Here is a 26,291-nt window from a genome sequence, read left to right as displayed (position 1 = left end):
GATCAACAGCGCTCAGGCATAGAGGCATATACCGTCTCAACAGCACATTGGGTCTTACGAGAAAATACAAAGAGATCAAGGGCAACGTGGAAAACTCCTTAGCGATCAGATTGACGCGGCAAATTGACATATAGGGCCAGGAAACCAACATTGCAATGGCTCTAGACAGCGTAATGAGCTCCAAAATTTCCCCAAGCAACATTTTCTCAATCAACATAAAATAGACTTAGTCTGCTTATGAACTATTTACTTTTGCTAACAATTACTCTTGGTGGTCTTTAGGTTCAAAGGATTCCAGCTTTGTTGTAAGAAAACTGCGTCCGTCCGGCCGGTTATGGGCCCCTTCGGAACCTTTAGGTTCCCTCGGCATGGTCCATGGGACATGGTGTCGTGCCTCCCCTCCCCCTTTGCATCCGCCAACGGACCGAGTAGCTTATTATATGGGCCCGCCAAGAACATAGGGCTATCCATTCAAAAAAGAAATACTCACGACACGATGTGTAGGGCTCTGAACGACCGAGTGCGCCCGAGCAGGTTAACATATCGGGGCCCCATCAAGAGCGTAGGGCCCTCCATTCAAAAAGGAAGTACCCAAGACCCAATGTAGAGGGCCCCCGAATGGTCGAGTGTGCCCGAGCAGGTTAACGGATAAGGCTCTCAAAAAAGAGCGAAGCCCCTCCGTTCAGATAGGGAGCATTTAAGACCCAATGCAGAGGACCCCGAATAATCGAGTGCACCAGAGCAGGTTAACAGACAGGGCCCCCGAAGAGCGCGGAGGGCCCTGCATTCAAAAAGAAAGTACCCAAAACCACATGTAGAGGTTCCCACGATCGAATGGGCCCGAGCACATTATCAGAAGGGGCCCCGATAGGAGCGTAAGGCCCTTCCTTCAAATAAGAAGTACCCAAAACCCGGTGCGCAGGGCCCCCGAAAGATGGAGTGTACCCGAACAGGTCGTCAGATGACCCCGAGCTGAGGGCCCTAAATTCAAACACCAAGAAGCAATGTGCAGGGCCCCCGAGCAATCCAGTGTGGCTGAGGAGGCGAACAGAGGGGCCCCCGACAAGTGCCTAGGGCCGCTTCAAATAGCACGTGCCCCAGGCCTCATGTAGAGGGCCCCAAACGATTGAATGTGCCCGAGCAGGTTATCAGAAAGGCCCCTTTCCCACGCGTGCGGCCCCCATTAAGAAAAGAAGTACCTAAGACCTAGTGTGAAGGGTTCCCGAACGACTGGTGTGCTCAAGCAGGCCATCAGATGGGCCCCCGACAAGAGTGCAGGGACCTAAGCAAGTGACAGAGCATTGGTAGCGCCCTAGACCAATGAAGAGAGCCCATGGGCATGTTGCAAGTGTGTCAATATGCTAACCGAGACCCACGTAAAGGGCCCCTGGGCAACCGAGAATATCCGGCAGGTTAAGATATGGGACCCCGGCTATAGCCCACAGAGCCTTTTTGGCGAATGGAAAAAAAAAACACGTGGAATGGCCCGTGATTGACAAGAGTGCCCCGGTACGCTAGCAGGAAGGGCCCCAACAACAGCGCAGGGCCCCCCGAGCAACTGCAAAGAAATAAAGGACAGCGTGGAATGCTCCTTAACTATCGAAATGATCCTGAAAGTGGGCATAGAGGTCTCCCAGAAGCAGAATGGGCCTTTAAACGGTGCAATGAGGCTTAAAATTTCCAGTTTGCAACTTTCAATCGCTTAATGATTTTTTTTTACTTCTCATAAGCGCTTAACTTCCACTTACAACTGTTCTTGGTCCTCTGGAAGTCCAGAGATATCCAGTTTTTCTGCGTTGTATTTTAAAGAACTGCAGCTGATCGGCCGGCGATGGACCCCCTCGGAGCCAATGGGCCTCTTCAAGGCCCAAGGGGTGGGGCATGACCCTGTGTCTCCCTCCCCCCCCCTCTGGATCCGCCCTTGCTCCGTACAACGTCTTACAAAAGCGCGCCGATGCGCTGTCTCTCTATGCCTTATTTACCCGTGTGCGGCCATGGCGTCGAACGGGTATTTGGCTTCCTGCAACCCACAGTTGCAAGCAACCCAGTCGCTTGAATTGCCCCTGTCACTTCGTGCCTGTTTCTGAGGCATCAGTTTCAACATTACTCGCCAGCTGAAGGTTTACTCACTCGACATAAGTTTGGCTGGCTGCATTCATCGTACCCCAAATAGGTAACATGATGGAGAAACTTCATCAAAATTGATCATCTCACAATTGGTCGACCACTCCTTTCCTCAGTTTTCTCGCATTTTCTTTTGCCAGCACCCAAAACAAAGAGCACGCGCATCACTGATTCATGGTGCCGATGGGAGGAAAGTAAATCCATTTCAACAAAAGACAAATATTTATTGTGATAATTGCGGACACAGTGTTACACAATAGAGGAATATTCCGTACCGAGACATCAGACCCGTGAGAGCTGATGCAGACATTTGCATTTCAATGGCTCAGTCAACAAGATAATATACGGGTAAGCGAAAGTCTCAGAGCTGACCTATGACGCCTCATTCACTTGAGGAGCACCGCCAAGCCCTGGGGCACGCAGTGTCACATCACACGACGCCACTCCGTACGCGGTCGTGTCACCGGTCGCGACCTAGACACCTGAGGCTGACATGGGGCGGTCACCGCGAGGTCACGGCCATCACCACCGGACCGACCACACCACCGGTGGCCGAGTGTGACGTCACCAGAGGACCGACACACCCACCGGTGACCGAGTGTGACGTCACCAGAGGACCGACCACACTCACGGTGACCGAGTGTGACGTCACCAGAGGACCGACCCACACCCACCGGTGACCGAGTGTGACGTCACCAGAGGACCGACCACACCCACCGGTGACCGAATGTGACGTCACCAGAGGACGACCACACCCACCGGTGACCGAGTGTGACGTCACCAGAGGACCGACCACACCCACCGGTGACCGAGTGTGACGTCACCAGAGACCGCCACACCCACCGGTGACCGAGTGTGACGTCACCAGAGGACCGACCACACCCACCGGTGACCGAGTGTGACGTCACCAGAGGACCGACCACACCCACCGGTGACGGAGTGTGACGTCACCAGAGGACCGACCACACCCACCGGTGACCGAGTGTGACGTCACCAGAGGACCGACCACACCCACCGGTGACCGAGTGTGACGTCACCAGAGGACCGACCACACCCACCGGTGACCGAGTGTGACGTCACCAGAGGACCGACCACACCCACCGGTGACGGAGTGTGATGTCACCAGCAGGGCTCCGGGTGGGGGCAGCCGAGCGGAATCTGAGCGGTCAGCAGGGTGGTGAGCGGCTGGACAGGGACCTGGGCTACGGCCAGGACAGGCTGGGCTTGATGTGGTCTGGTCAGATAGATGGGATCCAGAAGGCAAATGTCAGCAGTAACTGCGCTACTTTATCTCAACCGTGTACACTTGATGCATACCAAAGCCAATGTTCGTGTTTCGGGTTTTGACGGACGCATATAGGACCGTACCGCTGCCGGGCTCACATAATGAGTAAAGGCCGGCAGCGATCACTGTGTACAACGCAACATTCCTCCAGGGAATGCATTTGCAAGAACACTAAACGACTGCAGAAAAGTACTGGCGTCCACTGCAAGGCAATATCTGCGAAGTGTCCAGTGTGGTATACCACGACAAAAATACTGACAATTGTGCTCGCATGTGGTACACCATGTTCATAATTCGCGCGCTCAAATGCGGTGCGTACATCAGCGAACAAAGAAAGACAATTGGCATGCTTGTCGTTGCCACTCGAAATCAAGTTCACTATGACGCGCCCATAATCAACTGCGCTCCCAGCGTGTGGCGCAACTCGCAACTGCCAAAGCTCACCAGCAGCCATTTTACTGCAGTTGTTTTCTCAACGAACTACTACTTTGTTTGCTTCAATAGCTGGATCGGGTGCCTCCTCAGTGCAGAATGCTGACTCTGGTTGCCAATGGCGAAACAATGTGAGGTTTTTGGGGCCATGGCCACTCTGCAGAGGTGGCAGGGCCCCTGGGCCTGCGACCCAGTCCTTTTTTGTCAGCTTAAGACGCTCACAAGGCTTCGAAAACATCCAAAACCTACCCCGAGGCATCAAAATAGAGTCACGAGCTTCTCAAGTCCCTCTGAATACAAAACAGGGCCGCTATAGCGACGATGTAGGTCACCTTAGCTGAAAAGGCCCCGCAGGACCCGAATTGGGCCCTTTCTGGGCGAAATCCTGACTACGCCACCGACGATTACTTTTTACACGCAAAACATGTGCCATAACGATCCCAGACACCGCACCCTGGAAAAAATGTCGTAGATATATGCATATAACTTCGCTCGTACCTACTGCACATTCTACATAGGTTAAATTGAGGGTGCACATAATACCTTTCCCGTGCGGGACGTAGACATTTGCGTAATGATACGCAGCCATGCTGTGTTACAATACTTGTGCGTCTTGATAAACAGGAAGTTGAGCAGCAATGTCCAACTAAGCGTGGCCAGCACGCGTTCTTATCAAAGGTTCAACAGTCCAGTCACAGTCGCGCTTTGTACAAATTATGTTTTCCCGCAGGGGACTTCGTGAAACCAGCTAAATAGGGACATGACAAACACACGACCTCCCTGCCCGTGCCATGTGTCTGCTTTTCTCATCTCATACGATGCGCATCAAAGGTGCAGCGAAACAGGTCTAACAGGCACGTTGCAGGAGATGCAGGTCAGGATTCACAAAAATCGGTTCACAAATTCCCGAATAACAAAGGAACTATTCACCCTACTGTTCGGTGGTCGGCACCGCGCATTCCATTCCTGTCCCGTCTATGCCTTACGTGGGCCATTGGGAAACTTAAGTGCACCAGTAATAAAGCGCAAAAGTAAAACATGATGCGATTCGTCGCTAAAGGGTCTTCAAGAATCTAAATAGCTTTAAGCTCAACTTGTAAATCTATGTCGTTAAAAGAATAAGCTCAGCAGTTAAGAATAAAAGGGGTACCCGGCCAGCAATGGCATTGGGTAGGATGCTGTACCGACCGACGTCGAGCTGCAAGCTAGTGATAAGCTCAGCCTATTAGTCATGTTAATAGAACTCAGGTGCTCACACGCGCTGAAGCGAGGGAGGATCCACAACGCATCTCTTTAGACTTTACGTAGGAGGTTAAACACTGCTGCCGAAGGCATCAAAATGGGCGTAAGTCAAGCAAGGCGCGAGATTCGGCTCAACTTGGGCGTATTTTTAAATTAAGAGGAATGTGCTTTTGCTCCACGCTAGATTATGGTGTGTCCCTGGTGTATCCCCAAGCTCGAAGGCTTAACTAATACATAGGTAATTACACAGCACTTGACTTGCGTACCCGTGGATCTCTCCCAGGCGAAATAACTGCTTGCAATCGGTAAGCTTCAACAACGTTGGCATGTTGCAAAGCACAGTGAGGCCAGAAAGAGCGGGCCTTACTCCTCGCACAGCACGTGCCACCGACAGATTTGCACATCGCGCGCGTGTCTCAGGTCCGTCCAATGGGAGCGCTCCTCGGCGCCAGAGCTGTTGTGGCCAAGTGCGAACCAGCCAATCAGGTCTCGCTTCTTCATGCTGCGTTTGTTGTAGACGCTGACCATCAACGTGACGTCACAAAGCTGAAAAAGAGGCACCTGAGGGAGGAAAGAGTGTTGTTAGAGCCACAGCTCTCATGAGATGTACGCACACGACCTGTGTACCTATCAGCGTCTTGCCCTTTTTCATTATCCATCGTGATTTCCAATGCCTCATATTTGTCTATGGAAATGTCGTATGTATAGCGTTTGTAGGCCTTCGAGAAGCAGCGTTATTCGAGAGCAGGTTCTGGAAGCATTCAAATGAATCATCAGTCAAAACCTTCCGCAAATTGTTTGCTTCATACGCCTGCGAAAAATTGTTGGTCCTGAAATGTTTCCACCCAAACCAATGCCGAACAACATATAGGCTGGAGCTCGCATTCTTTTGCTTTACATACCGCACTACCGTGGCCGGAAGTACCGCCATAATGTGAGCACCTCTACTTGCCTACTCGCCTCCCAAATGAGCCTTGTAAAAGGCGAGACTTAAGAAAATGATCACCGCGTAAGAATAATATATCTATTAAAAAGAAACATCGATGTAAATCAGGCAATCCACATCACCAGGAATGTAGCATCTTACTCAGTTTGGGAAGGGCAGGGGGCTTAAACCCCATACCTTCGAAAAAAATGTGAATGAAATTCGGTGACAGCTGTTTTCCCATATTTTGGGAGAGGTGTAACCACAAAGGCTTAGCAACTGAGTTAGTCGTTAAGCTCCAATGACACACCTTTTAATGTACCGTTTACCTGAAACATCATGCAAGTAAACGCGCATTTATGCCTTGTAACACGTCTTTTGGTTCACGTAAACAGCGCCGCAAGCTACAATCACCTGGAAAATGAATGTCTCTTTGTAGAGCGGGTTAGGCTGTCCGCGCCTGAGCGACGTTTTGCTCCTGGCTATCTCCTGACCGTTGCAGGTCAGCAGGTGAAGCCTGACGTACGTGTCTGGCGCCCGGCTGCCCACGCTCGACCTGCGGTGCGACCACGAACATGTCAGGTCACCACGTACTAACACAGCTGATCCACTATCGAGCTGGGATCACCTTCTGGCGCACCGCAAAACATGGAGTACACGGCACTACTTCCAGCGTAGTTTGATAGATGTTCGACGTATAAAGTCGAGAGTGGATCAGGCCCACCGATGCACCGGAGTCCGGTTTGCCGGAGTCCCGAGGAGCGCCGCGGGGACCCCTCACCTGAACTGGGAGCCCGGCTCACCGATGCACCGGAGTCGGGCTGGCCGGAGCCCCGAGGAGCGCCGCGGGGACCCCCCACCTGAACTGGGAGCCCGGCTCACCGGTGCACCGGAGCCCCGAGGAGCGCCGCGGGGACCCCTCACCTGAACTGGGAGCCCGGCTCACCGGTGCACCGGAGTCGGGCTGGCCGGAGCCCCGAGGAGCGCCGCGGGGACTCCTCGCCTGAACTGGGAGCCCGGCTCACCGGTGCACCGGAGCCCCGAGGAGCGCCGCGAGGGACCCCTCACCTGAACTGGGAGCCCTTGACGACCTCGGCGGCCAGCCGGCCGGTGGCGGCGCTGTACTGCAGACCCAGCAGCAGCTCCGGCAGACCGCCTCGCTGGATGCTCTGCGTGCTGCCGGTGCTGTCGCTCCGGGACAGGGAGCTGATGTCGCCGCTGCTGCCGCTCGGCGCCAGCTACGGCAGCGTGACGTGTAACGTCACCCTCACTGGACGGACCATCAGACGGGAACAAACGGAAGTCCATAAGGGCAAGGTCGTAAAAGATATAACACAAAAGCAGCTCGCGTTCCAGACAAAATATGGGCAGGTATGCCCGTGACCCTTCCTGTACGTCTTGGCATGGACAGGCATAAGCTCTGGAGGCTGCCAGCCCCAGTTTAAATCGGCTCAGACAAGCAGGCGAGGACTGCCGACTCTCCGAGAACGACAGGACATAATCTACCTGCAACGGCGGACGATTGCCTTTGGGAGGCATCCTGTCCCGACTGCTAGCGACAGGAGGGGAACGACCGAGGATGCCATGCGTACCGTCATGTTGGCTCTGGGCTGCAGGCTGACCCACTGGGGCGTCTGCTGCTCCATGTTGACGCTGGAGAAGGGCACGGCCGCCTCGCCGATCATCCTCTCTCGCCGCAGCCGCTCGCAGCCGTACAGCCGCAGCCGCACCCCCATGGACGGCAGGTCCTCTGTCGGTACGGGCGAGGGGGTCACCTCCGCCGCGCGGACTCAGCTAGGCTCGTACGAAGTTCATGTGGTCCAGACTTGTGTCAGCGACGACATCGCGGTCACACAGCCTCAGCTGGACGGCCACACCCGGCAGGCGGCTGGGTTTGTTTTGGAAGGGAAGGGTCTGCTGTAGATGCCTGCATACAGTCGCGTAGTGATCCCCAACTATGTAGCGAGGGATGTCATTGGTCTTTCTCGGTCACAGCCATGGGTCACCTTAAAGAGGAAGGGGTTACATCGGTCAGTCACAGAGCCCCATCCCACATATGGCGTGGGAGGGGGCAAGTCAAGCTTTAGGAAGGTAAGACGGCAAGCAATGGCGTACTGGAGGGAAGCATTTAAACAGCTGCTTCCCACGTTTGTTTTGCGAGCAATGCAGTGAACATAATATCGTTTTAGGGAAATTTAGGGAAAACTGTCCTCCCGCGTCACCCTTTGCGATTAAATCCCGTGACAGCGGCCGGTGGGCAGCACGTGACATGGGCCTGGATGGTGAAATGCGGCCGGTGGGCAGCACGTGACAGCGGCCGGTGGGCAGCACGTGACATGGGCCTGGATGGTGAACTGATCCGGCCTGTGCGTGGAGCTCGGCGACGATAATGAGTGATGCACTGTGCTGGTCAGCCGAACTTGGGCACCAGACACCAGAACTGTCGTCAACTCCCACCACTGGCTTCCGTGGTGATATCCCCGCATGCTCGCACGAACTGGTGCCACCTAACACCTGATCAAACGAATGGCCTCACCCGCGCTGACTTTGTGGAACACCAGCGCCTCGTTGAACTGCGGGTTCGGTCCGGGCTGTACCCGACTGCGGAGCCGCGACTTCTTTCCGGGCAGAAGGACCAGGCGCACCTGAGAGCACGAGACTGCAGAGGTCAGAGGTCGGCTGCAGGCACGGCTGGCTGGCCGTCGGGCGGAAGGAGATAATCAAATCACAGGTCTGCTCGCTTTGCAATCGCCCCGTCGGAAAACATCCCCACTTTGACGTGTGTTTTGGTGCAAGCAGGGCCCATAACCTGTTAGGATGCGGCTCTTCGCTGGGGTTTTATATTACATGTCACGTGCTCTTTAACGTTGCAGCCACCAAATATCTTTTGAGCAAATATGTTCCTATAGACTATGAGGGAGAAGGGGTATCATGCACGCCAGGTATAATGGCGACTTTTCTTTAGAACGGCAGCAGGCCTTGTAGGTGAAAGATGCAGGTATGAATAGATCCTGTCGTTCCAAACGTTGTAAAGAGGGAGAAAACAGTCGGATATTTTGTTATAAATGGCAGGAATTACCAAAAGGACTTGGAAAGCTTGTTTAGACATTCTGTCATGAACCCGTCCCTGTCCCGACAACAGACGCAAGTGTGTCACTTGTCTTATTCTGCCTTGGTCGCGAGTGTATTACCCGAAACGGGATCCGTGGAGTAATTGTCACCTTTGTGAAGAGAAGACAGATAATAAATCATACCAGGGAGAAAATCATGGCGTCAGACAGAGGCCAGCGAACATTTGCCTGACATGTGAAAAAGCCTGACAGCGGCTTGAGGCGACCGCAAGAAAATGTAATCCGCGGTACAGTGACCGTCAGCGCTCCTCTGGCCGGCTTTGTTCCACTGACGGAGGCCCTGCTGCCCCCGCCTCTTTCCCGCTGGGTGTCTGCGAGCTGTGACCCACCTGCGCGCTGCTGGCTCCGCCTCTGTGCCGGCTGGGCGTCTGCAAGCTGTGACCCACCTGCGCGCTGCTGGCTCCGCCCCTGTCCCGGCTGGGTACGTTCCGCGCCTGCAGCAGCTGTGCCGTTAGTTTCTTGGTCGGGAAGTCGTACGCGAAGGCCACCTCCACGGCTCCGCAGGGCGACCGAAGATCGGGCTCCTCCAGGTCAGCCACGTCAAACAGACGCTCCTGGCCAGAAACGCAGGAGATCAGCACTCTCTCCATTGTCTCATACCAGCCGCGTAACACGTCCGCAACGTTTTGTGCAACCGAGAAACCGCTGTGGCAACCCATGCCATGTGTAAATGATAAACAGATGCATTCTTGAAACTTTCTACTGTCTCTACCCACACGAGCTCTGTCTCTCCTCGACTTGTTACCATAGAGGCATCGCGGCTCACCTACCTCTGTGTGGGTGATGCGTGGACCCAGGCATGGTGCTGTCGAGGCCTCCGGCGGCGCGTCCAGACTGCGGGTGCGGCCCGACAGCTGGCCATGCCGTCTGACGTCACGGTGACGCAGTGATGACGTCAGATCGTCCTCGCCGGACGTGGTGGAGGACGAGGAGGACGAGGTGCCTCCGCCGACCCTGCCCCGCTCGGCCAGGCTGAGGTCCGGTCCCCTATCTGTCGCAGTAGAAGCCATTATCGGTCACCCCGACCTTGACCCACTCGGCCAGACTACCAAAGCCCGGCCCTCACGCTGCCGCAGCAGAAGTCACTATCAGTCACCCCGACCTTGACCCACTCGGCCAGACTACCAAAGCCCTACGGTCCTCACGCCTGTCGCAGCAGAAGTCACTATCAGTCACCCCGACCTTGACCCACTCGACCAGACTACCAAAGCCCGGCCCTCACGCTGCCGCAGCAGAAGTCACTATCAGTCACCCCGAACTTGAGCCGCTCAGTCAGACTGAGGTCCTATCCTTGCTTCGTTGCAGTGAAGGCTCAGGCCGAGCATCAGTACAACTCCGCCTGCCAGCGCTGGCCGGTCGGAGAAGAAAGGGGTCATAGGTCAAGCATGCTCGGCGTCACCCGCCGGCGACAGTTCGGCCACACGCGGCTGTGCCGCTCCGGTGCTGTCTGGGTGCTGGCTGCATGAGCCTGCCCGCTCCTTTGCATTCGCGAGTGTACAAGCAAGCCAGCTGGGGGAGGATGGGGAGAGGGGGGGGGGGCGATGGGCCGTGCCGTTACTCTTTGTGTCAAGATTGTGTGGCGGGGGCGGGCGCCGCGCCGCCGGCGGCACAAAACAGGCGGGTGTGCGGGATCGGGCCGCCACTCGGATCGCGACCACGGTGCGCTGATCGATGCTGTGATCTATCGCAGCCCGCCCCGGCCTGCCTGCGCTCCCACTGACGACCGCTCGATGACCGCGGCCCGCCCGCCGCCGCCGCTCCATACTGCGCGACTTTTCAAGGACGATGACGACGTCATCTGCGTGACAATGCAGACTTGTCTGCTTATGCTTATGCAGACTTGCATGCTTCTTGCATATGCAGGTGCAAGAAGTGAGAACTAAAAAACAACTGGCTAAAAGGGCGAGTGTCGTTCAAGGAGAGAGGCCTGCATTGTCCGCTTGGGGAGGAGTGGCTTCCACAGCAGATCGTTCGACAACTACGCAGGTCGTTCCAATCAGGGACTGTTCAGCTTTTAACGGCAGGCATACGGCGCACTCTGGACGGTGGTGCTGGCAAGTCATCTTATAGCTATGCTGGGGGGGGGGGGGGGGGGCGGGTTAAGTATGCAGCGCGGATCCACAGCAGGACACCAAAGACCATAGCTACTGTACCACGCAGGGGTGTCGACTTATACCTTTTTGGGAGAGCCACGGCCCTCCCTCCTCCTAAATTCTGGCTTGGGCTCCCCAAGGTAGGCGTAGGCCCCACCAATACTTTTGCTGGATCATTACAGCAAAATTAGGAAAAACATCCCTTTGGGCATTATCTACTGGCCATGAATGCCTCCTAGCATGACGAATGGCCTCCCAGGATGGCCTCCTAGAATGGCCTCCTAGGATGGCCTCTTAGGATGAAGGAACGTGTGGTAGCTGACAAAACTTTTTCAAGGAAAGAAAAGTCCCGTTCGTCGAAATAAAGTTGACCCAAATTACTCGACAAGCACAAAGTTGGCGTATGGTAACGTGGTCGGATTTCAGCTCGCTCCCTCGCAATATTTTGCACACATCATCTCCTGCATTGTCATTTCCAGAAGCCAAATTTCGATAGACAGTCTCTTTGATCACGAATATTGTGCTGTTTTCGGGCCGATGGGTGCTTTGAAGCCCCAAAACTCCCACTTGAGATCAGACCCAAGTATCCCATTAACATCGAACGCCATAGCATCCTGAATGCACCCTTGGGATTCAGACCCATGTCTGCTGAGTGAGTTTCGAGAGACTTACGAAGAATATGATTATCAATGCTACGGGACGGCTTTATCGTTGCTAGGTCTTCGTGCTCAACAGAAAATCACCGATTGCCCTCAGTTGAATAGTTTCTTTCGGGTCCCAAGTGCTCCATATGTTCCTGCTCAGTTGCCTCGACAGTAGGAAGTTGCAATGCCAGAAGCGTCCGCTGGGCCGGCACACTGGACTGTTGGTGGTTACCAACTTCAGACTGCCAACCCTGCGCCATGGCTGCATTGCGGTCAGACTACAGGGGCTCACTTATTCCAGTGCAGACTAGAGGCCCGCTTCATCGGGGCGCCCCTCAGACAGTGTGCTGTCAGCCCGCCACTCGTAGCCGTGGCCGAAATCGATCGCACGAGGCGCTGAGTCAGTCCTAGCGGTCATGCTCCCTGGCGCAGGAGGTGAATCGCTTCCATTTGGCACTTCAAGGACCCCCAGCGGGCGTCAGTAATTTCGCACCAGAATGAAATGGAGTGTGACACATTGGCGGAGGACGGTTCGGTCAGTACATTCAGCAGCAAGCGTGGCACATCGCCTCGCTGCAGCGATCTAGATGACAGAGTTAATAGCGATTAATCGCTTCAGCTCTGTAACCGGTTGTGTTGATCACGTAACAGCTGGCAGGCGAAACGCGATGTGTGAAAGTCATGTACTAATGTTTTATGCGGCACACTCGTTGAGTAAAACAAGTGATGTATGCAACGCACACGTGAAGTAAAACATGCAATTTATACGACACACACGTGAGGTAAAACAAGTGATTTATATAATTTTCCGCTCGTTGAAGTGAAAACATGGGAAGCAAACAAAGTATTTGCCTGTGCGACTTGTAATGTTCTGACGCTTCAGAGCAAGAAGACATCAAACTTCCCTGCGTGTTGCGCTGCAGGAGGCTTATGGAAACAGCTGTGTTATGTGCCCTGAAGACAAGCGCTCGGACCAGAGAGATGCTGAACCGCTCGGCTGGCGCAGACAGCTCTGAGGTATCTTGCGCTGGTGACCGTCATTGTCAGTGTCCTGACCACATTTTCCTTGGACATTCAGAAGCAATTGCTACCAAACTTACCGCAATGACATGGAGGCAACGGCAATCGATGCGGCCGCCGACCAACGGCGTCGCTCACCAGCGGTGCACTCTGAGCTTTTCCGCAAACTGAGCATTGCGCTCCGCCACCATAACCTACAAATGTCAGCCCAAACGGAGGCTCATCCAACGTCGCCAAATTGTCAACCCAGGCGTTCCGCTGCCATAGCCTACAAATGTCAGCCCAGGCGTTCAGCCGCAATAGCCTACAAATGTCAGCCCAAGGCGACGCATCTAACGTCGCCAAAATGGTCCCAATGGCACCTGAGATGTGGCCGAACCTCGCATATCAAGGGTGTCAGGGCAGGCCGAGCCTCACCTGTCGAGGGTGGTCTGAACAGGCCGAGCCTCACCTGTCGAAGGTGGTCTGAACAGACCGAGCCTCACCTGTCGAGGGTGGTCTGAACAGACTGAGCCTCACCTGTCGAGGGTGGTCTGAACAGACTGAGCCTCACCTGTCGAGGGTGGTCTGAACAGACTGAGCCTCACCTGTCGAGGGTGGTCTGAACAGACCGAGCCTCACCTGTCGAGGGTGGCCGGGCAGGCCGAGCCTCACCTGTGGAGGGTGGCCGGTCGGGGGCGGTGCCCGCCGGCGCAGGCTGCAGGCTGAACTGTCGGTAGAGGCTGGGCCGCTCGTACCCGATGCCGCCGTGCTGGCGCGCCCGGTCGGGCCGCGGCGCCGGCCGGGCGAGCGGCGCGGCCGCACGCAGCCGCCGCACCACGGTCTCGTCCGGCTCTGACGAGCTGTCGCCGCCGTCCGCCGGCTCGTCTGGCGGCGACCGGAGCAGCCGGCGTCACACGCTGCGCTCACGCTCGCGGCACGCAGCGCCGGGTCCGCGCGGCCGGGCGCCCGCTGCCTACATTGACGCTCGCTATGCTAGAGATACACCAAAGGGCATTATCGCTCGCGAATATTGACGGCAACATCGAAGCGTGAGTGGTTAAGTGGCTGAAAGTGGACGCTCGGGATTCCTATGGACCAAAGTGAAGGGACCGGGGCATGTGTCATTGTCTATAGCTTCAGCAAGCGTTTTGATAGGACTTCTTCACGATTTGAGGAGGGGAAAAGGTCGCAATGCGCGCGTGGAAGGAACAAGTGGTTGGCGTGATTATTCAGGACCAAGGAAGTTAATTAATCATTGGATGAGTATGCACGTATATAGCAGCAGGCCCCACAGCATCGCCACCATTGGTGCGAAGGTGGGATGGTGAAAGGTTCTGCGAAGGCCCGGTCTTCGCGATCATGACCGGTCACGGGCCCTAACGATTGAGCATTCCGAGTGCCGTGTTTCATACGCACGTTAAATAAAAACACATCATATGCACATCTTTGTGCTGAAGCACAATGTGCTCCCTTGAAAACGCGCTCATGAACGAACATGCGGCAGAAACAGACGGAATGTGATTCAGTGTTGTGCCAGCCGCGGGCGCCACGACAGCGCAGGGCTGAGTGCGCCGCCCTCCACGTCTTCATGACCGCCAGACCGGCGCAGCGCACCCTACTCTTACATCGCGGGCACACATTGCGGGCGTTGCAGACGCATGGGGAGCGTCACGGTACGGAAGGTGCGGCGTACGGAGCGTGCGGAAAGTACGGCGCACGGGGCGTACCGAAGGTACGGCGGGCCACAAAACGAGTGGGAGCCCATGGGGGAAGATCAGCAGCCATGTCACATCCGTCCCAGCCCAAACTCAAACTGTAGAGTGGCATGGAAGAATGCCAGCCCGGATTGAGTTGGTTACTCCAGTATGCTGTTGATTCGCCATGAGGTTAGAGCTGAGTCAATGGTCTATGATCTGAGCCAGGTCCCTCTCGTCTACGCAGACCGAGGCTGCAGGGGCACAACAGAGGCTGCGCATCCCATACTGGCAGGTCACCTGTCCTCTTCGGCGCGGGCGCTAGCTAGAGGCGAGGATTGGCAGCATCTTCGGATTCAAATCTTTGGGCAGGTGGATTCGGAATCAGATTTTGATTTGAACTTGCACTGAAATATCGAACTACTGCAATGCAATGAAGTTGAGGGCTGGCCGCTCGGTCCGAAGCGGGATCCGACATTGATTTGTTTCATATAAATTATCGGAGAGAAACGTGAAACTGAATCATATCCCATGCATTTGATGGCCTATTTCTTTAATGCTTTTCGGTGTTTGGTGGGGTTTGTAAACTGTCATGGTGTCAAGTCCTCATTTTTATAGTTCGGGCAATAGCAAGACTCGTATCTGTTTGACACATGTTGATTCGAATCCTCTGCTGTTGTGTCGACCCAGCCAAGTAAAATGACCACCGTAGTCGGCGCGCACTGAAACTCCAATCAACAACAACGATCCAGCCAAGTGACGGACCCTGTTCGTCAGCGACCTAATCCAATAGCCATCGGGGTTTGTTATCCCGTCCGATCGTGTCACCGCCAGTCAGTCATTTGCCAGTGGATTGCCGCGCATAATTCTAGGAGAGGCTCACGAGGCAGCCAAGACAGGGCTTGCAGGTCACGTCGACGGAAAGGGGGTCGGTCGGAACGGCCACATGTGGGCTGCGCCAGTGTGACAGCGCCGGCGGCCGTCCGTCCGGAATGCGTCAGACGAGCGTCCTGGCAGGGCCAGCCGAGCAACAAATGGACTTTTTGTGCTCGTAGACGAAACAGATGGGTTACACGAAACGGGAGCTAAAGACGGGAAGGCACTGGTGGAGCAGGGGAGTGATTCGCTGAAGGGGACAAAGGCGACGCTAGAAGCACGGACGCGCATCGAAGCAGGGCGGTGGTGTGCGAATCAGGTGACTATGTCGCAGGTGCTGGGGCGAATCGCCCGAGGGACGTATGACGTAATGAGATATCCGTAGCTCGTCAAATCTGGGACGGGTGTCAAGCTCAATAGCTTGACCAGGGTCCGCAGCGGTACTACCGAACCGAATCGCGGGCCTCAGAAACGCTGACAATGTACTTACGAACACTCGTCCGGACGTTGTAGTGGGAGGGCTTGGCCAGGAGCTCCTCGCAGCAGTGTCCTCCCAGGTCGTACAGGCAAATGCGCTTGTTCATGTAGAGAAAGGCCAGGAGAAGGAGGACGAGCAGCACACCGACGGCACCCAGGAACACAGTGGCTTCGGCGGGCACTGCAAATGGGGTCAAGTCGGGTTAGTCCACTACAGTCCCCTACATAAAGCAATCAACATGTTTTCTGGTCACCCGAGTCCACAGACTTTATTCTCTTCTTTGCCTTACGCTTGGTGAATATTCGTCACTGATCTCAGGTCAATCGTGCAGTTGCTCTTCAGGCAAACTAGTAGTCATGCATTCCAAGTGTGTGATAGCTGTTATTACACGATATGTTCTCGTGCTCTCTGGCCCAGGTTACGTAGTTCTCACGCAGTGGTCATGGCGACCGCAGGTCCTTAGTTTGCTCAAGTGTGAAGTGCACCCGGATCGTAGTCTGAATGCCTTGAAGCAACGACGAATGTTTTATGGTGGCATGTGAAACGAAATGGAAATGGCGCATTTCATAGCAGCCATGGCTGAGGCAAATCTGCTAAAGGATATCACTGAATTTGTATACTGACGAAGCCTTACACGCTTCTGCTTCAGCATCTTCTCGAACGTGAGCCCTTTTGACGAATCAGCGCAGTTACTCGACAGAATCAGCGACAAAACGGAGACGAAGAGCCGCCCTGCCCGGTTGCCAGCCATATCGCCCGAATGTGCAAAGTCATACACGTAGCATGACAGGAACGTGTGATTGCGAAAGAAAGCCAGACCCATTTGTCAGCAGACGTGTTCTGCGGAGCGGATCCCAGCTCGCACCCCCGACGCCCAGTTCGGGTCATAACACGTGAGTCATCTATCCACCTCAGCGCCACACGTCGGCGGACGGGGCGGCCGTACCAGCTAGACACCCCATTCCGTCCGAATTGATCGCCGGCTGCTGCACGGCCAGCGGCTGCCAATATAGACCCAACGTTCAACTTATGCGAGCGCGCCACGCCAATGCGAGCTTGACCGCAGGCGCATGTGTGGCGGGTGTGACCAATGTGCCGAGTGTGACGGACGTGACAGACGTGACAGACGTGACGGACAAGACTGATGGCTGACCTTGGCGAATGACCGGATATGGAAGGACAGAGGGCTGCCTGAAGAAAGAGCTGCACATGCATGGCTGAGTGGTGTTGCTGACAGGCGCAGCAAGGCGCGCCCTGCATGGTGGTATTCAACTTTCCCACCCATGCCCCCCCCCCCCCCCCAGTTATCGACCAGCTGTGCTGACCTTGCGCATTGGTGCATGTAGGAAAGGTATGGTTATTACTCCTCTTCCCTGAAAAATGCAGATATTGTAATGTCATGCGTGGTTTGTGGGGAATCGTGTGGGCAGTGTGAAAAGATGAAGGACGAACCTATCGACTAATAGTAGACGCTACCAGATTTGTCGAAGTTCTTCCATCAGCTTGGTACAGTTGGAGTGCTGTTTTGCTTCACACCGTGCAAAAACACGCAGTGCAGCTGCTTCTCACCTCTTGTCAATACCAACGCAATAGCATGTTAGCATAGCAATACATGATAAGTGCAGTAAGGGAAACATGTTTCGCTGTACATACAAGTCTTGGACCTGCTCCTTACATCAGCCGACTAGCGGATCTGAAGCACTACAGTACGGTCGTCCGTGCACTCTTGCCCACCGCCGTGTGCCTCCGTATGACCTTCATGACTCTCATTACGCGAATGTGCTTCGCTCTTCGTGCCACCGCGTCAGACCATAAAGGTCGCGTGAAATCCGCACGTCGCACATACACGTCGTCGCGTGAAATTCCTACGCCTGACATATGCACGATACCGTTGTTATTTTAAAAACGTTGGTCTTTTTCGTTACAACGGAAACAAAGTCGCATCACGTAAGCACTCGACGTCGCTTACTCGCTTGCTCGCCGTTTTAGATAACGCGACACGAATTATTCTCATTCTCAAACTGAACTGGGTCGCTGAAGTCATTAGCAGTTCCTTAGACCCGGGCCCACCGCCACACGCCTGCCCAGCTACAGACGGGCACACGGCTGGCGCTGCTGCTCACCTGTGTCGTCCGGCTCCTCCGCCAGTCGGACTTCACTGGCGTTGGCCTCCGCCAGCACCATGGGTGCGGTCGCGAGCCTCGCCGCCGCCTCTCCGCCGGCCGCCGGCTCGCATGCAGGCCTCGCGCCGAGGCCGCCGGTCGACCGACGCGACCAGGCGGCCGGGCGCGCCGAACTGGCCGCCGACGCCGACGATCAATAGGCGGGCCCGGCTCGCGTCACCGGCGCTGCCCGGCGCAGGAAGTCTGCACACCGACATACGGGGCGGCACACCGACACCGAGGCCGGTGCAGCAGGTCTGCACACCGACATACGGGGCGGCACACCGACACCGAGGCCGGTGCAGCAGGTTCGCACACCGACATACGGGGCGGCACACCGACACCGAGGCCGGTGCAGCAGGTCTGCACACCGACATACGGGGCGGCACACCGACACCGAGGCCGGCGCAGCAGGTCCGCACACCGACATAAGGGGCGACACACCGACACCAAGGCCGGTGCAGCAGGTCTGCACACCGACATACGGGGCGGCACACCGACACCGAGGCCGGCGCAGGAAGTCTGCACACCGACATACGGGGCGGCACACCGACACCGAGGCCGGTGCAGCAGGTCTGCACACCGACATACGGGGCGGCACGCCGACACCGAGGCCAGCGCAGCAGGTCTGCACACCGACATACGGGGCGGCACACCGACACCGAGGCCGGCGCAGCAGGTCTGCACACCGACATAAGGGGCGACACACCGACACCAAGGCCGGTGCAGCAGGTCTGCACACACCGACATACGGGGGCGGCACGCCGACACCGAGGCCGGCGCGGGAAGTCTGCCACACCGACATAGGGGGCGGCACACCGACATACGGGGCGGCACGCCGACACCGGAGCCGGCGCAGGAGTTCTGCACACTGACATGCGGAGAGGCGCGCCGACACACAAGGCGGCATACCAACACATGAACGGCATTCCAACGAGACATGACACGTTAACACCGATGTGAAAGGATGTCGGTGGCTTATGGTTCGAGTATTGTTTTATTGGTTACTTCTTACACCTAGCAATATGTCAGCTGGCTGCATCAGCAACAGGTGAGAGTCAACGGAGTGCACTGGAGCGACACATGTCAAAGACTCATCTGGGGCTTCCTGCTGCTGAGAGGAGCAGTGGCTTTTAGGTAATATGTCGATTGCCGGGCATCGCCGGTAAAGGCCCCTCACGGTGCCGTCGCGCCTCAGGCGTAACGTTCTGACCGTCGGACAGGCGTGAGATAAAACGGTAATTTTCATTTTATTGTATATGATACTAAATGAAGGCAATAGCAGTGCTCACAAATGTCTCATGCATCTGATACCAATATTACATGGGCTTGGTAATATGTGCGAGTTCTGCGCCAGTAATGATTAGCCAAAGATACCAAAGGCCTTCAACGCGTCCACCTGATCGTACGATGACGTCGCAAAACCAAAGTTTTCGGGTGCTTGTAGACACATGTTATCGGTTAAATAGGGCTAAAGGAATACAGTTTTGCAAAATACGTGGGGCTGAGGGGCGGGGGGGGGGGCGGGCGCAGAAAGAAAAAGGCTTTTAAAATGCACTTTAAACAGTTTTCACCTCAGATCTCTCAGATTTAATGCACCTTCTTTTCAGAGATGGGAGCGGGGGCGCAGTGTCCGGAAATTGGTTTGGGAGGTGGGTAAACCCTAAAAATGATGCTTAATAAAAAATAATTAGTAAAAATTATAAATACAAGCAGGGAACGACGACCATGGTTAGGAGGCACGATCCCGTCTCCCCTAGTCCGCCCAACTGAATAGGAAACTACACGCTTCTATGCCGGTTATGTCAAGTATACCTTTATCTGAAAATTGTATTAGGTTTTCTCAACCATCATCCGGTGTTTAATGACAGGCAAATGATTGATAAGCACGAATGAACTCCCGGAACGAAAATATTTGATGGTTATGCCGCATCGTATTTCAGTTGTTTTTTTAGGGGTAGGGGGGGGGTATCGCATTTTGAGCTACATTGCAAAGGTTTCTGGGAGATTTAGCCCCAAGTGACAGTTTAGACGGCTTCAGATTTCTTTGGTGACAGAAAAGGCCCTCTTTCACCCCTGCTGCGAACAGCCAGAAGTCATGCCTGCCAAAGCCAAAGGCGAGCGCCTGAAGTGACCCGAACCCACCAACAACGAGCGGGTGGATCGGAAGGCAGGCGATTTTCCTTAAAGGGAGTGTTCCACATTTGAAGGGGCGTTTGAAATAAAATAGCCATCTTAAGACAATTAGGTGCCATTCACAGCCCTTCTTAACCCGCGCCCGGCTGACCGGCTGGATACCCTTCGCCGGGGTGGGGGTGGGGGGTGGGGGGCAATTTGACCCTCTGAGATGTCAGGAACTAAGGGAGCTAGAGACACCAAATTTACAGGGTATGTTGAACTGAACGTGAACTCACGTAGGTCAAAGTTGGGGTTCTTAGTTCATGGCTTCAGGACCAAATATGGTCAAACGAGATCAAGTTCCAGGTTTTTCTCCAAAGTGCCCCCAGAACCTAGACAACTTGCTCCTAAGCAAAAAGGTCACATGCTCATTGAAAGTCAATGACCTCGTTTGACCTTTTGAAGGCTATGGTGAGCTAAATCATACCAGACTGCTCTGAGCTTGGCATTTGAATGTGCGACAAAGATTACGCTAGGCAGTATGTTACCAAAAACAAAATGTTTTCCTGGGTCATTTTAAGTCAATGACCTATCCTAACCTCTAAGAAGTCCATACAAGATGCATAATGCGGTTCCTGCTATCAATAAACTCGAAATGAACACCAGAAACTATCCCATACAGCTAGCTCGTAAGTAATAAAACAGGTTGGTTTTGACTTCGGTCTGACCTTCATATGTGACCTTAGGTCAATGTAATTTGTGCGTTTAATTGTTGTGTTGCCTAAGAAAGCATCTCAGAGATGTATGGTCTCGTCTAACACTCCGTTGTTTTATCAGATTGAATGATTTCCTAGAAATTGACTTCGCTGAAACCATCACCTGACTTTGACATGCCATAGGTCAGCGACCATACAAAGTATATCTGAATTTGTATACCAAACAATTCGATACTAAATTGTCTACAGCTATCCAGCAGTTGAACCATTCCGGAAAAACCTTCGGGCGGTCAATTTGAGCCCCACCCGAGCGCGTGTTAAGACCTGAACCCCTTTAGTTTCTGAGCTGCGCATCGCTGAAGATGTGCAGACTATTTCGTGTAGACTACGTCGAGGTCACCCAAACATGCATGACTCTATAATAACGTTTAACAAGCCCCGCTAATCCATTGGACATGCGGCGACCAAGGCGAAGACAAATAGAATTGCCGAGTCGTTCACATATTGCGTTCGTGAGCGCGATTTCCAGGTACTGGGCCGTCTATTGGCAATCAATGTGGCGCAAGGCCCGATGGCACGATCAAACGCTGGAGTGTTGAGGAACGCATTTGCTAGGCGAAGAAAATTTGGTGTCCGTAGCAATCCCTTTCACTTAAAAGTATACAAACACTTAGAAGTGAGCTTATTGCATTATATTTCATGCTTGCTTCAATGTCTTCAAATGTGAAACATTCACTTTAAGCAACGTTTAACGTGTGATTAAGGGTGTTCAACCGAAGAATGCTTCAATCGCAAATGATTGGCATCAAAATTGTAGATAACGAGGAGGAAACTGGTTTTCCAACTTGTTCAGCTCTATAATGCCTAGGAGTAACGCTTAGCTGCAAGCGGCGACAGTATAGCCACCTGCACCACTTCCACCTGTAGCGTTAGTTTGAAAGTTGACCACTAGGCAGCCGTCCGTTGCCGGCGTGTGTCCAGCTGTCTACGTACGCTGCCGCTTGGAGGCCAGGATGGAGCACTTCACTAAGGTCTGCGGCAGAATCGTGTTCAATCCGCCAGACATTTACTAGCAAGACATTTGACACAATTTTGTTGAACCATATTACTGGTCAACAAAACATCAGCGCCTATAAGTGCAGTGTCCGTATCTACCGAGGTCCTAAGACAAAAAGTAAAAAATCCCATCTGCCCAATGCTTTTTTTGTCGAACACTGAATGGCGAATGCGGAATGGCAGCATGTAAGAACGTCGACGGGGTGAAAGTTCGAAACAGCTAAATGTCGAAATGCAAAACGGCGAACTGTAAACAAGTCGACACGGCAAAATGGCGATAAACTCAATGGCGACCTGCAAGATGGCGACATTGAAAAAGTCGACCTGCCAAATGTGCGAACGGCTAGATGGTGAACTGCAAAACACTTAATAAGCAAAACAATGATTCATTGGCAAACGGCGGAATGACGAAATACAAAGGATATATTTAAATTTGATCCCGGTGAATGGTGTCTTGAAAGTCGTGGACATGTCACAATGGCTGGATGGCTGGCTGGGCGTTGTTTGCTGTGTAGGGAGCCATCAAGACGTCAAAGGATCGCAGCGTCCAGTGGCCCCTGTGCGGGGAGGGGGCTGAAGCCCCCACAACGTCATGTGTGCAGCTGCGCACCTGTGTGCAAATTTATCATTACCATTGACAGGTTGCAGCCTTCGCGCCTACCACATATAAGCTGGGCGGCAGATTTCCCAAAATGTTTGTGGTTTTATCATGACTTTATTTCAGTGTTGGTCATTTAGGCCTGTTGTCATTTTTCCATGTGGTCGTTTCTTCAAACAAGATACTTAAAGGGACTGGTCCACATTTTTACGAGGTTTGCAGCTGAGATGAAGCATTTTTATGAGCATGACGTGCTGCTCTTAAAGCTTGAAATCGTCCCGTTTCTGAGCTAGTAGTAAACACGTGGAGCCTATTTCGCGCCGCCCGTTTTGAAATAATCAGGATATTACGTGGTAGAAACTCCACACAACTTCCGCCCCCTCAATGGCCGTATGGTGTTCAAGGTCAAGAAAAACGTGAGCATTGCCTTTTGCCTTTTTTGTGTTTGAGGTACCTTAGTGTGGATCGTTGCATCAACGAGAGGCGGTTAGCTTGCAACCAGCTGGAAGCGTTAAACGCAAGTTTTGAACAATATTTAGACATTTGGCAGTTCTACAAGTTACGATGACATGTGCCTGGGATGCAGTGGTTTGGGAACAGTGGCTTATCCGCGAAAGTAAGTGCAAGTAAAAAAAGCTATCATGGAAAAATATCAGAGAACATCAGGATGAGAAAGAGTCAAGGCACGGACAACTAAGGATAGTCTGTTCATTTCCCACACAGCTCTTGCCAAACCATCTGGCGGTGGGGTGAAATGCTACAAGTGAGTCAGCCCGTAAAACACAGCGGTTATTATGATGCGGCCAGTCTGGCAGCGACTGGCCACATCATACGCAGTGGTTATTATGACGCGGTCAGTCTGGCATCGAATGGTCGCATCATACGCAGTGGTTATTATGACGCGGTCAGTCTGGCAGCGACTGGCCACATCATACGCAGTGGTTATTATGACGCGGTCAGTCTGGCATCGACTGGCCGCGTCATACACAGAGGTCATACACAGAGGTTAGCGAAAATCGGTCCGTGGCATGACCAAACGATGCCATAATGAGCAGTGCATTTACTAAATAGGCATTTCAGCGGTGGTCAAAGTGTATTTTTTGCCACCGACCAAATTTCTAGAGGCAAAATTGTCGCCAGCAGCGTAATGTGATACCATATGACATAAAATGGTAATGAAGGACATGTTCTGTATCGTCATTAGGAATCAGGCGATCACCGAAAGCGTCTTTCATCATCACAATTTTCAAAATCATGCACACCAGCAAAACGCTCCATTATACAGTGTTCCTCGTCAGGATAGGGGCTGCTGTTAGAATAGCTGGCGCATCTGCCTGAACTAAGCGACAGCCCAATCACAACAGCAGTTTTCCTCCATCCTCGGGACTTGCCGGGGCCTTACGTTCAAACTCGATCCATGGCTCAATTTGCTTTCCTCGACCGCAGAAAGAAACAACGAAGGACCTCGATATGGTTCTTCGTTGTTGCAAAATACATGGCAGAATCCGAGCCAGTGGCGGGCAGCACCTGGGGGGGGGGGGGGGGGGCACGTCCAATATGCAGGCCTCCTCGAGGCTATGCCCTCTTATGAAAATCAAGTGTGCGCTTTGAGCTCCACCTCAACCGTCACCAAGCTATCGACCATACCTTAGCATGCTCCATAGCACATAACCAAGCTTACCTAAGGCATGCTCCAAGCCTGGCGGGATATGTATTGTCTGATGGGCGCCTTTCGCCGTGCCTAAGCACGTAAATTGCATTGCAATCTGTTAATAACTTTTCAACAGTCGGTGAGTTCTATCTGAACAACATATTTGCCTTAGGTGGGAGAGAGGGGGGTGATGCAATTTTGGTTGTAGACTTAGTGGTGTGTGGCCCTTTTTGCAGTTAATCATGTCGCCTTCCGGATTTTTGGCATGTTACCATTCTCTCATGCCGTCGCTTTGGAATTCGTCAGTTGGCCGATTTGAATTTTGGCATGTCAACTGTACATGTCACCGATATGGAAGTCGTTATATGACAGCCGACAGCGAGCGTTCGGCAAAAATCAGCTATTTGTCAAAAAACACCGCAAAGACTTATATATATACACAGTTTTAATAAATACAAATACAAATTAAATACAGTTAATTACAATTAAATACAATGAAATTAAATACAAATGCAAATATTTCATTTATATTTATGGTGTGCATGGGTCCACGAGGACAAGATGCGAACAAGACATCAGTCGCTCTCTGCCCTATGTTCCCCACAGAAAGAAGGGAACGGTACCAGCTGGTCAATGACCAGAATCATAGGTACTTCACGAAGACACCATAAAAGACCGAATAGAGATTTTCCATTCTATGAAGCCCTAGAAAACCTCGCGTTTTTATTATTCCTCCTTGTCTTCACCTTTTTATGTCGTCATTTGGCCTTTCGTTTTTAACATGTCGTAATCGTACTTTGCCATCATTTGTTCAAATGCGACTCGTAAGTAGTTCATTGGCATTTAAGCGCCCGCCAATGTTACGCATCAAACTTTTTAAGGATTGCAATTGGGCTTTCGTTATTTATCCGCTCGTTATCCCGGCATATCGACTAATTGGTATGTCGCCATTTTGCAACTCGTCATTCAGCAGCTCGCCACTTCACACGCCGCCATTTTTCCATGCCATCATTTTGCGGTACGTCATTTTGCCGATTCGACCTTTTGGCATCTCGAAATTGTACTTGTCGTCAATATGCAAGTCGTCAAGTAGCAATCGACGAAAAGGCGCTCGGCAAACTGCGAATCGACTTTTTGTACGGACACCATATGTCGATTCCACTGGACTTGTTGCATTTTGACACATACAAAGCTTTTACGGCAGCGTTATCGTCAATCAGTGAGAGTTGTGATAATTTCATCGGGAGCTTGAAGAGCATGGAGGACTTTCTCCGCCATGATTTGTCGCTGTTCTGTCCCGGAGCGTTATGTGTGAAAGTGGTGATGTGGCAGGGATGGTAGACAATTTCAAGTTCTGCACAAACTTTGTTCTTATTGCCACATAATTCCCACATTTTTCCAGGGAGAGATATCCGTTTTGGCATCTCTGACACACCGACATTTCACAGCACTATTAACCCGTGCCCCCGAACAGCTTGCTGTCTCCGATCCCCCGCGTTTCGCTGACCCCTGACAGCTCCCGTTGAGTTATTTCGTCAGGAATGGCCGCCGCTACACGGCTTGTGGTGCGTGGTGGTGATAACGGCAAGCACTATCGCGGAGTGTAGCAGTAAAGTCATCTCTCGCTGACAAGTTACTGGGATGGCTGGCAGCATCAAACGTACTACCACCGGCTTATGACTTTAAAGGCCCACTGAGGGCCGGCATCCTCTTACTTTATGACGGTGAACGGCGTTTACTGCCAAGCAGATGATCGCATGGTGGGTTCGATCTCTCTCTCTCTCTCTCTCTCTCTCTCTCTCTCTCTCTCTTCTCTCTCTCTCTCTCTCTCTCTCTCTCTCTCTCTCTCTCTCTACTCTCTCTATCTCTCTCTCTCTCCTCTCTCTCTCTCTCTCTCTCTCCCTCTCTCTCTCTCTCTCTCTCTCTCTCCTATCTCTTCTCTCTTCCTCTCTATCTCCTCTCTCTCTCTCTCTGCTCACCCTCTCTTCTCTCTCTACTCCTCTCGCATCTCTCTCTCTCTCTCTCTCTCTCTCTCTCTCTCGCTATCCGCTCTCTCTCTCTCCA

The 26,291-nt window shown here is 53.2% G+C and overlaps 1 protein-coding gene across 1 annotated transcript; it reads right to left on the bottom strand.

The window, feature by feature from the left end:
• Positions 1 to 4,249: 4,249 nt before the first annotated feature.
• LOC119108862 (synaptotagmin-14-like) lies at positions 4,250 to 18,127 on the bottom strand. The gene is made up of 11 exons (XM_037232407.1): positions 18,050 to 18,127; positions 15,939 to 16,106; positions 13,714 to 13,763; positions 13,551 to 13,647; positions 9,910 to 10,130; positions 9,526 to 9,693; positions 8,545 to 8,653; positions 7,601 to 7,758; positions 7,077 to 7,246; positions 6,423 to 6,564; positions 4,250 to 5,644 (listed from the first exon to the last, which is right to left on the bottom strand). Exons 1-11 carry the CDS (start codon positions 18,108 to 18,110, stop codon positions 5,447 to 5,449), a joined length of 1,542 nt encoding a protein of 513 aa, XP_037088302.1. The 5' UTR covers positions 18,111 to 18,127; the 3' UTR covers positions 4,250 to 5,446.
• Between the last annotated feature and the right edge of the window lie 8,164 nt (positions 18,128 to 26,291).

Source organism: Pollicipes pollicipes, unplaced genomic scaffold (assembly GCF_011947565.3).
Source record: "Pollicipes pollicipes isolate AB1234 unplaced genomic scaffold, Ppol_2.1 Scaffold_2555;HRSCAF=2994_pilon_pilon_pilon, whole genome shotgun sequence".
NCBI classification, from domain to species: domain Eukaryota; kingdom Metazoa; phylum Arthropoda; class Thecostraca; order Pollicipedomorpha; family Pollicipedidae; genus Pollicipes; species Pollicipes pollicipes.
The sequence above is the reverse complement of the archived record's forward strand: the minus strand, read 5'-3'. Positions and strand labels throughout refer to the sequence as shown.